This window comes from Dipodomys merriami, unplaced genomic scaffold (genome assembly GCF_024711535.1).
Source record: "Dipodomys merriami isolate MVZ:Mamm:240054 unplaced genomic scaffold, mDipMer1.0.p SCAF_31, whole genome shotgun sequence".
Taxonomy (NCBI): Eukaryota; Metazoa; Chordata; class Mammalia; order Rodentia; family Heteromyidae; genus Dipodomys; species Dipodomys merriami.
The window spans coordinates 13,424,154-13,437,999 of NW_027204604.1; the positions used below are offsets into that span (position 1 = coordinate 13,424,154).

General features: G+C 42.9%; 1 protein-coding gene across 1 annotated transcript; it reads right to left on the bottom strand.

Annotated features, from left to right (window-relative positions):
- Positions 1 to 2,032: 2,032 nt before the first annotated feature.
- Timm17a (translocase of inner mitochondrial membrane 17A) lies at positions 2,033 to 11,360 on the bottom strand. Its single transcript, XM_070041833.1, has 6 exons — positions 11,286 to 11,360; positions 8,481 to 8,580; positions 8,281 to 8,344; positions 5,754 to 5,882; positions 4,540 to 4,650; positions 2,033 to 2,494 (listed from the first exon to the last, which is right to left on the bottom strand). Exons 1-6 carry the CDS (start codon positions 11,309 to 11,311, stop codon positions 2,409 to 2,411), a joined length of 516 nt encoding a protein of 171 aa, XP_069897934.1. The 5' UTR covers positions 11,312 to 11,360; the 3' UTR covers positions 2,033 to 2,408.
- Between the last annotated feature and the right edge of the window lie 2,486 nt (positions 11,361 to 13,846).

Consider the following 13,846-nt stretch of genomic DNA (forward strand, 5'->3'; position numbering starts at 1 on the left):
TGGGTCGGAGACACTGAGTTAACCAATAATACAGAAAAAAAAAAAAAACCACACCAGCATCCCATAAAATCCAGCCTCTAGTAAGTAGAATCCAGTCCTATAATAGGATCTTACTTCCCAAACTGACAAGCTACTTAAAAGATAAGGCTTTTAGGACATCCCATAAAGCATTTTCTCTGCAACTGAGTATATTCTGCTTGAACTGCTTTTCTGATATGCATCTCCTTATACTTACGACTGAAGGCTGAAGAGCTAGAGATTTAAAAACAAATATCTCCAAAGAAAATGCCAGCGGCCAATATGTACATGAATGCTCCAATCTGCACCCACATGGAAGCTCAGGATGGTCAGTGTTTACAGAAATGCAGACCAAAACCAAGCATGGCTCTGTCTCCAAAGTACAAAACCAAACCAAAATGTAACACTAAAAACCAACCTCCAGACCAAAATAAATGAGATAGCACTTTAGATATACTCAGTGTGGCCATTTAAGCAAAAAACTTTGAGAGGAAGTGGCACTGTGGCTCAAGTGGTAGAGCACTAGCCTTGAGCTGAAGAGCTCACAGACAGCACCCGGGCCCAGAGTTCAAGCCCCATGACCTACAAAACAAAACAAAACAAAAATTTAAGAGGCTGGAAGGAGGGGAATGTAGTTCCATCCATGAGTAGATCGCCAGCACCTGGGACGGGGGAGTAACAACCAAACATAACAAGTAACAAATGTTGGCAAGGATGTGGAGAAACTGGAACCCTCTTGAATTACTCTTGGGAATACTAAAATGGTGCAGCCGTTGTGGAAAATGGTTTGGCTGTTCCACGGAGTTAAACATAGAACTATCATATGACCCAGCAACCTCAGCCCTAGGTGTACATCCAAGTCAGCTAAAGGAAAGGACTCAGGCAGACACTTGTACGCCAACACTTAATTCCCCACAGACGAAAATTAGAAACAGTTCATGACCGTCAACAAATGAATGAACAGCATGGCACATGCGCACAATGGAATATCACTCAGTCATAAAATGCATTTTGACATGGGGTTCCACATGGGTGCACATGCTAAGTGAAGACAGGCAGGCCAAATACTTTATGGTTCCACTTATATGAGGTATCTAGAATGGGGGGAAATCAAACAGAAAGCAGAACTGTAGTTACCACAGGCTGGAGGAGGAGAGAATAGGCACAGAGTTAATTTCAGTGATGGTAGCAACGTTCTGAGTACACATAATACAACACTGTGCTCCTATTTTAAATGTCACTGTACTTACAAATATTATGTCTATCTTATCATTTAAAAGATCCCAATGCTCACAGTTAGCACTGAGTTAGTGCTCCCAGTGCCCACATGGGCTTGTTCTCCACTTCATGCAGGCATTGCTAGAGCAGGCAGGCAGTCCAACACAACCAGCACAGCTGACTACCAGCCACTACCAAATCCAAGCACAACTTCCAGACCAACCAGACATCACATAGTCCTTATGAAGGGCAGCTTCAGAAAACTTGACACTCATTAAAAACCATATACATTTTCTTTTCTAATTAAAAACATTTTTTTTTTGAGTTTTGAGGGAGGGCAAGTCAGGCTACCCTCAAACTCAGATCCTACTTTTGCCACCCAAGTGCTGGGTGGGATTGCAGGTATGTGCTACCATGCCCTGCCTCTACTTTACTTACAAGCATAATCAATACTGAACATTTTTTCAAAAAGTCGTCTTGTACAGAATTTGATATAGTGAAAATAAGTTGGTTGTGGGAAGGTTTCTGATGACCAGGATCAAGATACAGTAGCCCTAAAGGGTAGGAGTTTGTATCCAGTATCCTCAAAACTAAAACATAGCATAGCCTACTTTCAAAGTGGGTATGTATTTTACCATATCCTTCAATCCATAACACATTTCACTGGGAAAAGATGGTGCTGACTCTGCATAAGTCTTCTCATACATCATTCATGTTAGGGGAGATGAGGGGCTAGTAGAAAATATGCATTTCTGTAGTATACTTGGTATGAAAAGTAGACCTCTACAACTCCATCTTAAAAGGAATAAGTTCCAGGAGCTTTTTATTGTTTCATCAACTGTACACATATAACCAGGTAGAGAAGTCCCCAATTGATGATCATGTCTCACTGTTATCTGCCCTTTGGTCCTTCATCTTCTAAGCACTTTTCTTTTAATGATATTAGACATTCATTCTGATTACAATGCAATCCAAGTGTGTATAAATAAACGCAGCGTCATTTATCCTCCTCCCATGTTCCTTTAAATAGAAAATAGTGCTCAATGTCTCTTCATGGCCTACTTGGCCACAGTTGTCCCACCTATAGTTGTAAAAACAGATTGTATGTAACTTGATCTGAAATCCTTCTTGAACTACAGCTCATTCGGTTAAAGAAATCCTGGGAAAGAAATCTATTGATATTGTCGATAGTCTCCAAAAGGTGAGGACGGCAACTGGCTTGCAGGCAACTGGGAGGGGTCTTCAGCGAACTGAGGACCTGCAATCCAGAAACAAAACGGAGTTTTGAGAGAATGTGAGAATCATGCATTAAAAAGAACAAGTCTCTGGAGAAAGTGACCCCATCGGATTAAAAATTAGGTGCTACTTAACTGCAACCTGAATTTCTCTACAGATCTGCCTACCTCCAAGTTCAGTGTAACATGATGGACCAGTCTTCCTAATGCTTCCGAATGGCAACCAAGGGCATTACATCACATGGACGCATCAGATCAAGAAGGAACCACTCCTAAAGCAGTTGCTGCAAGAAGTTGTGATCTATCAAGACTGGAAGAGTACACTAAAACATGTACTTTGTCTTTTGGTCTTTTAAAACATGTACTTGTAGCCCGGTGCCGGTGGCTCATACCGATAATCCTAGTTATTCAGGAGGCTGAGATCTGAGGATCCGGTTTGAAACCAGCCCAGGCAGGAAAGTCCTGGAGACTCTGATCTACAATTAATCACAGAAAAAGCACAGAGTGGTACTGTGGCTCAAGTGGTAGAGCACTAGTCTTGAGCAAAAGGAGCTCAGGGATAGCACTCAAGCCCAGAGTTCAAGCCCCAGGATAGGCAAAAAACAACAACAAAAAAACCCAAATATGTACTTATGTCTGTTTTATTTCATTAGAGTATATGTGTTCTTGATGTAAATGCAAAAGATTTCTTCCTGACTTAACACAGATGTCAACTTTGCATGGTACTCAATAATAAAGGAGTCACTAACCTCTTAAAAAAAAGACTGGCCCGGCACCAGTGGCTCACGCCTGTAATCCTAGCTACTCAAGAGGCTGAGATGTGAGGATGACAGTTCAAAGCCAGCCCGGGCAGGAAAGGCTGAGAAACTCTTATCTCCAATAAACCATCAGAAAACGGGAAGTGGCACTGTGGCTCAAGTGGTAGAGCACTTGCCTTGAGCTGAAGAGCTGATGGAAGAGTGCCGAGGCCCTGAATTCAATTCCCATGGCCAACCAAAAAAAAAAAAAAAGACCAGAAGACGCTCTCCTACCTCTTGATGTATTGTCCAATAGCTTATTTAAAATTATTTTCTCAAAGTTTAAGTACCATAATCCTGTTTTAGAAGAACTCAGCAATCCAACTTTACATAAGCAATTATTACGGAAGGGACTCTAAAATGAGAAGACAGCCCCCAGCTTGCTTACACAACAGTCACAGGTTTGGTGTTCAAAGGACAAGGCTCTTACAAGACTTTGAGAGAAAATTTAAATCTTTTTTTTTTTCCTTCAGGGAAACTAAAGTAGATGAAAATAAAAAAAAAAAGAGAGAAATAAAGTGGAAAAATTCCCTGAAGCTTTCCAAGTACTTCACTCCATGATACTTTTTTAATTCAATATCAAAGTACTGTCCATTATAGAAAACTTCAGAACGCTGGGTAAAAGAGACAAGCCAAAGATACACATCATTACCACTTCAATATAATTCTAGACAATCTTTTTACATTCTTTAAAAACCTTTGTTGTCAACTACTGGTTTGTTTTTTTTGCTAGTGCGAGGGCTTGAACTCAGGGCATGGGCTCTGTCCCTAAGCCTCTCTGTGCTCAAGGCTAGAGCTCTACCACTTGAGCCACAGTGTCACTTCTGGCTTTTTCTCTTTATGTGATACTAAGCAATCAAACCCAGGGCCTCATGCATGCTAGGCAAACACTCTACCACTAAGCCACATTCGCAGACCTGTCGACTACTGAACACTACTTCAAACATCTGAAGAATGACCAGAAATTTCTCAGACTAAGTAGATGAACACTGTTGACATCTGAGCTATATGAAGAAAGACCAACAAATTAAGTAACCAAAGCATTCTTTATCACTGTGGCTAGCTAAACATAATGGATATGTTTTTCAACATAATAGTTACTTTTTCTACTAGAAGTTGAACCTATTACTATAGTCTTCATGATACACAGCACATTAATATTTAATAGAGATATCAGCAACTATCCAATTTTAGCAATAAAGTTGTTCCTTCATGACATCAGGAAACCACTCCAAAGTGTCTGAGATATGATATTAAGAAAGAAAACTCACCATTGGGAAACTGTGCAGAGGCAAATCTTGTCAACAAGATACCAGCTCCTTCAATTAAAGCTAGGAGAATGCCTCCCATTGCTGCTGACCCAACCATGGCCACCGGTCCGTCTGAAGACATACATCAGTAACAAAGACTACTTTAAACAGCTGTCCATATGGTGATTTGCATCTTCCATTCCTAAACCCACATTGCAAACTACATACTACAGGTCCAATTCAGCCCACTGCCAGCCTTTGTAAATAAAGCTCTACTGGAATACAGGCATATTCTCCCATTTATGTACTGCTTGTGGAGACTTTCATGCCAGAATGGCACAGCTCATTGACTGTGACAAAAACCACAGTCCACAAAGCCTATCTGAAGATTATTTTTTGTTTGTAAACAGCCCAAAGGAATTCTCATTTGCCCTCAGTCCCAAAGATTCAGAAGATGGCTTAAAATTTTTTATTCCTAAGAATCCTATGCGGTCTGTAGGATTCATGAAAACAGAGCATAGAAATTCTGCTCAGTGACACAGCCAATAAATGGCTCAAACTTGGACCTGAACTGTTCTTAACCACTGTAATATATGGTTAAGAACTCCCGGGGCTGTGAAGGTGGCTCAGTGGTAGTGCTAGCCGTGCATGCATGAGGCCCTGGGTTCAATTCCTCAGCACCACATAAGCAGAAAAAGCTAGACATGGTGCTATGGCTCAAGAGGCAGAGTACTAGCCTTGAGCTGAAGAGCTGAGGGACAGTGCCCAGACTCAGAGTTCAGGCCCCACGACTGACCAAAAAAAAACCCAAAACAAAACAAAAAGACTTTATGCTCTCAAGAGCTGGGAATGTAGCTCAGTAGTAAAGTGCTTGCATAGCATGTGCAAGTGCCTGGGTTTAATTTCCAGCACTGGAAAAACAAAAGGAAATCATATAGTTTAGCTATAAATCCCAGAATTCAGGAATCTGATACAGGAGGATGAAAAGTTAGAATGTGTCCGGGTTGGGCTACTTACCAAGTCCCTGTCTGAAAAAGCAAACAGCAACAAAAAGAAGTACGTTCTCAAGCATTCTAAGTAAACACACCCCTCCCCGACCTTTTTTCAAATCACCACATATATTCACCCATGCATGCTATACCAAATGAAGCCATGCTCAGCTAGCTTTCTATGTTGCAGATGTCATCACGTGAAAACTGATGGCTTCCACTAAGGTGTCTGTAATGACAGCTTACTTCTGGCAGCCAGGATGGCTCCCGTTAAGGCACCACTAGTGATGGAGTTCCAGGGATCTTCTTTTCCTCTGACTTGAACCATACTACAGTCAATCATGGAGAACAGACCACCCCAAATGGCAAAGCTACCTATTTTATTAAAAAAAAAAAAAAAAACCAATTTCAGTTTTTGTTTTCACCTTATATTATCAAGTATAAATCTAAATATCACTTTCTGTAATCTCAAAACTATTGTCCTTCAAACAAACATTGTTTAAATCAACACTGAACAACTATCAAAACACTTACCTTTAAATAAAGCTTGACTGTACTCTATCAGCTAGAAAATTAGAAATGGGCCAACACCTCTAAGAAAGCACACAAGGGGCTGGGAAGGTGGCTTAGTGGTAGAATGCTTGCCTAGCAAGCATGAAGGCCTGGGTTCCATTCCTCAGGACCACATACACAGAAAAAGCCAGAAAGTGGTGCCATGGCTCAAGTGGTAGAGCGCTAGCCTTGAGCAAAAGAAGTGCAGGGACAGCACCCACACCCCGAGTTCAAGCCCCAGAACTGGCAAAAAAAAAAATCACACAAGGACTGAAGATATTGCTTTGAACCAAGCCTCTTGCCTAGCATGCCAAGGTCCTGGGTACAATCCAAGACGCAAAACAAACTAAAAAGGAAATTAGGCAGGCCTAAAAGAGGCTGTAAATGTCTAAAACTCTATAAACTCTGATGCCAGTACTTGAGCTTGAACTCAGGGCCTCAAACTACTACTTGGCTTTTTTTGTGCAAGGCTGCTGCTCTACTACTTTAGCCATAGCTCCACTTCCAGTTTTTACTAGATAGCTGAAGATAAGAGTCTAATACACTTTTTCTGTTCAGGCCCACTTTGAACTTCAATTCTCAGATCTCAGCCTCCAGCCTCCTGAGTATATAGGATAACAAACATGAGCACAAGAGTCTAGCTTAAAAAGGGGTAAACTTTTTCATAAAAAGATTATCTCTGTTTAAACAACAATAACCAAACTAAATCACCCAACTTCCTCCTTTTCTTTTTATAATTTTGCTTATTTTTATTTTCCTTTTGCTCACTAAGTGACACTTAGTCTATGAAAAACAATGATGAAAGAGGGAAAAAAAACAGTTATTCTGGAATGTACTATAGGCATAATCAATGCATGCTGAAGTGGCAAATGAATGCTACAAATAGTTAAAATGATGAAGTGCCAAATGAGCCAACCTTCCCTCCCTCCTCCTTGTCCTTCATTACTGAAGCACAAAGCTAAAATCAACCTTAACCAGATTTCTTTGTACATAAATTCCACCTAACACACACATATACACAAAACAATTTTGTAAAATAAACAAAGAACCCTACACACATATACTAGTACAAGCAAAATCTAGAAAAAATACCACCAAGACTTTAACTGTCAGCAATTTTTTTTTTTTTTTTTTTTTTTGGTCCGGTCGTGGGGCTTGAACTCTGGGCCTGGGCACTGTCCCTCAGCTCTTCAGCTCAAGGCTAGCACTCTACCACTTGAGCCACAGCGCCACTTCCAGCTTTTTTCTTTTTGCTTATGTGGTGCTGAGGAATCGAACCCAGGGCCTCGAGCATGCAAGGCAAGCGCTCTACCACTGAGCTACCTTCCCAGCCCCAACTGTCAGCAATTTTAGGTCATATAACAGGTGGCATGATTTGGATTTTTCTAAATTAAATACACGTATCTGTGTCATGAGTTTTTATATTGAACAAAACCTAAGTCAAGAACCTACAGGAGTGTTGTGGCTCAAAATGGTAGAGCACTAGCCTTGAGTTAAAAAGCTCAGATACAGCGCCCAGGCCCTGAGTTCAAGCGCCACAACCAAAAAATTAAATTAAATTAAATCAACTTAGCTGGGTGCCAGTTATGCCTGTTAGCCTAGCTACTCAAGAGGCTGAGATGAGAAGTGTGGTTCAAAGCCAAAGTGGGCAGGAAACTCCATGAAACATTTATCTCCAGTTAACCACCAGAAAGCTGAAGTGGCTCTGTGGCTCAAAACCTTGAGCCTAAGCCCTGAGTTCAAGCCCCACAACCAACGAAAGAAAGAAAAGAGAAGGGAGGGAAGGGAGGGGAAGGGAGGGGAGAGGAGGAAGGATGGAAAGAGGGGGGAGGGTGGGAGGGAAGGAGGGAGGGAGGGGAAAGGGAAAGGGAAAAGGAAAGGGAAAGGGAAGGACAGGGATACGGTCTGTGGTAAGTTGTTAAATCAAACTAAAACCATTAACTTTATAAAACGGTGAAAATAAGTAATAACAAAAACTAAACCACTACTAACTAGAATAACTGAAAGAAAGAAAAAAATAGTTTTCTAGGCATAATGGTGCACACTTGTCATCCTAGGGTTACTGCAAGTGTGGGGGCCAACCTGGGCTGCAGAGCAAGACCCTGTCTCGAAAAACCAGGCGGGCAGGTATGGAGGGAGGGAAAAAGGGAGACAGTATGCTTCCATCTTCAAATAAAAAGGAAAGAATAGTCTGTTATACAAATGGAAAAGTTCTGCTTACCTCCCAACTGGGGAGCCCTGGTTTTAATAGCTGTCAAACTCCCTCGTAGTCTGTGGTTCACTCCCTATAATAAAACAAATCTAAGCGAATCAATACAGAATGCATTCGGACTAAATACACTTCTAACCCACCCACAAGGCCACTTGCAATATTACCAAACCATGGTTCCAAGGGATGACAAGAGAAGTCCATCCACTTACCACAGGAGAATTTCGAAAACCTTTGATGGCTTGGAAGATTCCGCCACCTATGGTACCCATTGTAAAGGCTCCACCACAGTCATCCACAATTCTCCAAGGGCTGAGAACAGATGAACAAAAGATCACCTTATTTCCTATCCATGATCCATATTTTGGTAACGAGTAAGGGATATAGCAGATCCCAAAGCAGGACTCATTGCAACCAATAAATGTTTGGCCTATCAAATATAGACAAAGATAACACCTACTGAACTCATTCATATCATATTCAGCCTCTAGTCATCTAACCAAGAAAGAATGGAATGGACATTCACTTTTTTCTTGTTAAGGTATGTTTTCATGAGATTCGAGGACCAACCTGGACTCAGACTCCCAATTCCACAGTCCTCCTGTTTTATTCCCAAGTAGCTGGGGTTAAAGGATGGAACCAGTGAACCAGGTTTGACATCCTATTCCTTTTGTTTTGGGTTTTGTTGAGACCAGAGTCTCAACAAGAGTGGCTAGAATTCAAGATACTCCTTCTTCAGTCTGTGAGTGCTAGGAATACAGGCATACAATCAAGTCCAGCCTGATTTCCTAATTCATTCAGTTAACAACTGATATCTGCTGTAATCTATGTCTGCTATAAGTCAGGTACTGTGCTAAAGCAAATAAACAAATACAGAAAAAAATTACACTATAATTAATGATGCTGATTCTCCCGCCACAGTAAATTTTAAATTAAAAAAAACAATGAAAACTCAATATAGATAAAAGACAAAATTTTAAAGTCTGCAATTCTTTCTAGGAGTCTGAGGAAGCATTTGCATTAGAGCAATTTAATACGCTGGAGGCCAACAATTTAAGAGATTACAATTTTAAACCCAGTTTCCAAATGTAGCACTGCAATTAATGCCACAATATAATCTGAGTAATTTAAACAAAACTGAATAGTAGTACAAAATTATTATTCTAGGATTCTGTTATAAAAGCCCATTCATTTCAACCCATTATAAGTAAAAGACTAAAACAGTTTTTACTACAAAATTAACAACATAAATACACTGCTTCATGGGCTGGGAAGGTGGCTCAGTGGTAGAGCGCTTGCCTTGCATGCATGAGGCCCTGGGTTCAATTCCTCATCACCACGTAAGCCGGAAAAAAAAAACCCGGAAGTGGCACGGTGGCTCAAATGGTAGAGTGCTTGCCTTGAACTGAAGAGCTGGGGGACTGTGCCCAGGCCCAGAGTTCAGGCCCCACAACCGGACCCCCCCCAAAAAAAAAATATATATATATATACTGCTTCAGGACATATATACTACATGTCACTAGGATTACAGGTGTGTCCCATCATTTAGGGCTGAAAACATTTCTTTTTTTTACACTTTCTTTGTTTGTGCTGATACTGGAGCTTGAACTCAGTGACTGAGTGCTGTCCCTGAGCTTTTTCCACTCAAGGCTGGCTCTTTACTACTTCAGCTACCAGTCCCCTGTCAGCTTTTTGGTTGTTAATTGGAGACAATCTCATAGACTTTCCTGCCAGAGCTGGCTGCACACCATAATCCTCAAATCTCAGCCTCCTGAGTGAATTACAGGTGTCAGCCATCAGTGCAGGGGACAGGAGAATTTTTTTTTTTGGGGGGGGGGGTCCGGTTGTGGGGCCTTAACTCTGGGCCTGGGCGCTGTCCCTCACTCTTCAGCTCAAGGCTAGCACTCTACCACTTGAGCCACAGCGCCACTTCTGGCTTTTTTTTTTCTTTTTGCTTATGTGGTGCTGAGGAATCGAACCCAGGGCCTCATGCATGCATGCAAGGCAAGCACTCTACCACTGAGCCACCTTCCCAGCCCAGAGCTTTAATTCGACAAAATTACCTCTCCCCAACTTGTGTCATACACCATATCCAATAGCCATTTACAGTGAATTAGCCCTACATATCCATGCATGATAAAGTGGGCAACTGTCTTTGAAGGAGTTAAGTGTGAAGAACCAGGAGGTGCTGAAACATACCCTGTGTGTTGTGGGGGTGGACATAAGCGACAGGGCTACTGTTAGGAAAGCAGTCAATTAAAAATTCTAGATGCCTGAGATAACTTGACTCTTGCTTTTACAAGCAGAAAGATGGTGACCAACACAATTTCACTGATGACCCTGTAAGCTTTAAACTCAAAGATAACCTGGGCCTTATAGTAGCTAAAACGCTGTTGTACAACTATGTGCCTGTTTTACTCATGCTTGCGAGCACAGAGCTCTGATTCAGTAGGTGCTGAATGAATACACTCAGGTGCACAGCTTTTCAGAAGACACATGAGACTAACTCATCCTTCCCCCCGGTTCGTTCCCTCCCTCACCAAGGAAGAATTTCAAGCCAGGGACAACGCACCAGCCTACAGGAGCTCATCCAGAGCCCTTGGGTGGAGTCTACGCTCCGCTCATCTGAAGTCACTCACCCTGCAGACACACGACCCTCTACAAAGCAGACTGCAAGAGTGACACCTCCTCTGCCCAGGTCTATCCTCCCTCCCTGGACCAGGGACGCATCCAAGGTCACCTCAGCGGGCAAGGGTGGATGACCAGGCCCTCCACCAGACCGACGGCCACCGGCGTCTGGAAGGGCCCCGGCCGCCGGGCCCACGCCCGGCCTTCCACTCGGCCAGCGCAAGGTCACGCGGGGCTGGGCTGGAGGCGCCAAGACGGAGAAGGCGGCAGGCCGCTCACAACCGCCCTGCCCACGCTGCCCAGCCGGGCCGCGGAGGAACTGGGCCTGCACCCTGGGAGACCGAGAGCGTAAGAGGAAGAGGACGGCCAGGCCGGCGGGTGAGGCTTACCACGGCTCCCGGGCATACTCCTCCATCTTGACTCCAGACGCGCGGGTGATGCCGGGCAAGCGGGGCGGAAACTGTCCTCAGCGGCGGAAGTGATCCTGAGTGGGAGGGCGTTAAGGTCTACAGCGATTGGCTCGCGCTGTTCCCCAGAACAGCCAATAGAAGATGAGAATCCTGGGGGCGTGGCGTGGGCGTGGCCCGGAAGGCCGTGAGTCTGTGTGCGCGCAGGCGCAGAGAAACTGCGGGACCGAGTTCAAGTTACTGTCCCGGAAGGTTCCGTGGCCTGAGTTAAACCTGATCTTAGTCCGCTAAGGTTCACTGGCCTTGCTAAGCACTGTACGTTTGTTTGTTTTTCTAAGTGGTTTTGCTGTGGCTGTTGATGTTTCTTGAGCTGTGAATCCTTAGCAGATACTCATAGCTCCTTTGGGACAATTCCTTATCATCGGTGTCTGGAAAGTGATAAACAGTGTTTCTCAAATTGAAGTACTGGAACCGTCTGTGGCCAATTTGGGACCTTGGATTTGGAGGACGTTACCTCCAGAGCTTCCTCTGGCTCTCATTAATGATCACTAGGAGGTGTAAGGGTGGTTTTGCCTAGAGAAGAGACTGAAGGATTGGCTCTTTTTAGCTTTCAGTCAGAAAAACCCAATCATGCTAGCTGTGAAGGGCGCTTTTGACTTTACAACGTGTCTATATTTGTATTGCCAAGGTCGCAGGACCCCCCCACAAGAAGACCACCGAGAGTCAGACTCTACAGCTGTTTTATTTAAACGGGCTGCAGCTCTGGCCTCTTCCTACACTCCGACACAGCGGAGCCCAGGAGGAGAGCCCCGAGCTAAGGATTTGCAGGTCTTACATAGGCACACAATCAACCAGCTGTTTTGATTACCACCACGTGTTGCTATGCTAAGCAACACCACACACGTGGTGGTCACTGCCTCAAACTTTAACCTTTCATATTTATTTTGACTTTCAGTTTAGTTTAGTTTTCAGTGCTGGGGAATCGAACCCATGGTCTCACACATGCCAGGTCAGCGCTCTAACCATTGAGCTATAGCCCCTATATTTATTTTATGAAAAGTCACGCTAATACAAATAACAGACTGCACAAAGGGTGAGATATTTCCAAGCTCTTGGAAATAAGATAATTGAATTGAACCTGTAGAACCACAGATTATCCACAAAATGCTTACTCTGTCAGAAGAGCATATCAAACTAGTGACCTAAATGATGGAAGAGGTGACATTAATCAATATGCATTAAACTTGTAAATTAACATGTTGAATTGAAACCCCTTTATACAACTACCCAAACATAATAAAATTAATTAATTAATTTAAAATGTGACCTGTACTGCATAGTGGGCCTTCATATTTTAGCACAGGAGATTGGTAGTCTTGTGGGACAAGGATGCTTTGTCTAGTCTTACTCAGGATCTTTTGCCTCTTTTTTTTGGGGGGGGGGTCCGGTTGTGGGGCCTGAACTCTGGGCCTGGGTGCTGTCCCTCAGCTCTTCAGCTCAAGGCTAGCGCTCTACCACTTGAGCCACAGCGCCACTTCCGGCTTTTTTCTTTTTTGCTTCTGTGGTGCTGAGGAATCGAACCCAGGGCCTCAGGCATGCAAGGCAAGTGCTCTACCACTGAGCCACCTTCCCAGCCCCCTTCTTTTGCCTCTTAAAGGAGGTATGTGTAGTTGCTAAGAGCTGAACAATTAATTAGGTATCATTAACTCAGAGTTGACAGAGCTCTTTGTCAGAGATTTTTGCTGTTCCTTGGCCTCAAGAACCCAAAATCTTCCAAGCTCTTATTCCATTTTCATTATTCACTCTTCTGAGTAATGCCCTAGCCTGTACTCTTAACTTTTCTTGTCCACTGGTTTATTAATATTGGTTTATACATCTGCCTCTTGTGAGCTTGGTTTTTTGTTTTGATTCAATCATCAGGAATAGTTAGGGTTCTCCAAAGAAACAAAGTCAACAATTGATCAATCAATTGATAGATAGATGATAGATAGACCAACAGAGTTGACTAATGTAACTATGGAGGCTGAGAAATCTCATGATATATTTATCTGTTAGCTGGAGACTATAGAAAGCTAGTGGTGTAATTCCATTCACGGCCAAGTAGCTGAACTTCCAGAGAAGCCACTGGTGTAAATCCTAGTCAAAATACAAGAGAAGATGAGAAATCTCAGGTTAGTAGTAATTGGGGAAAGAAGGGAGAATTTCTCCTCCACCTTTTGTTCTATTCAAACTCTCAATGGATTGGATGGATGATTTCCAATCACATCTGGCAAGGAAGTCTACTGAGTCAATTCCAACGTTATTTGCATGAACACACTGGCCCACTCTAGTTGACATAGAATGACCCATCACAGCAAAGGCGTCGAGCTCCTGAGTTTATAAGGATAGGCTATGGTCGTTCAATTGACTTCATTCCAATAGTCCTTACCATAAAAAGAGTTAACTGTTACCTGTTAACTTTTATGAGAGACTTTGCTAAAGTTTCCATCAGTCTTAGACTTCTCATTTTCTGCTCTCTCTCCCTCTCCTTCTCTCTCCTCTCT

Bases quoted from the DNA above. Each gene is read 5' to 3' on its own strand.
- Timm17a (XM_070041833.1), bottom strand. From the start codon at position 11,311: ATGGAGGAGTATGCCCGGGAGCCGTG. The intron at 8,345-8,480 runs GTAAGTGGATGG...GTTTTATTATAG, and splicing joins GTTTTCGAAATTCTCCTGTG to GGAGTGAACCACAGACTACG. The intron at 5,883-8,280 runs GTAAGCAGAACT...TTAATAAAATAG, and splicing joins CAGGGCTCCCCAGTTGGGAG to GTAGCTTTGCCATTTGGGGT.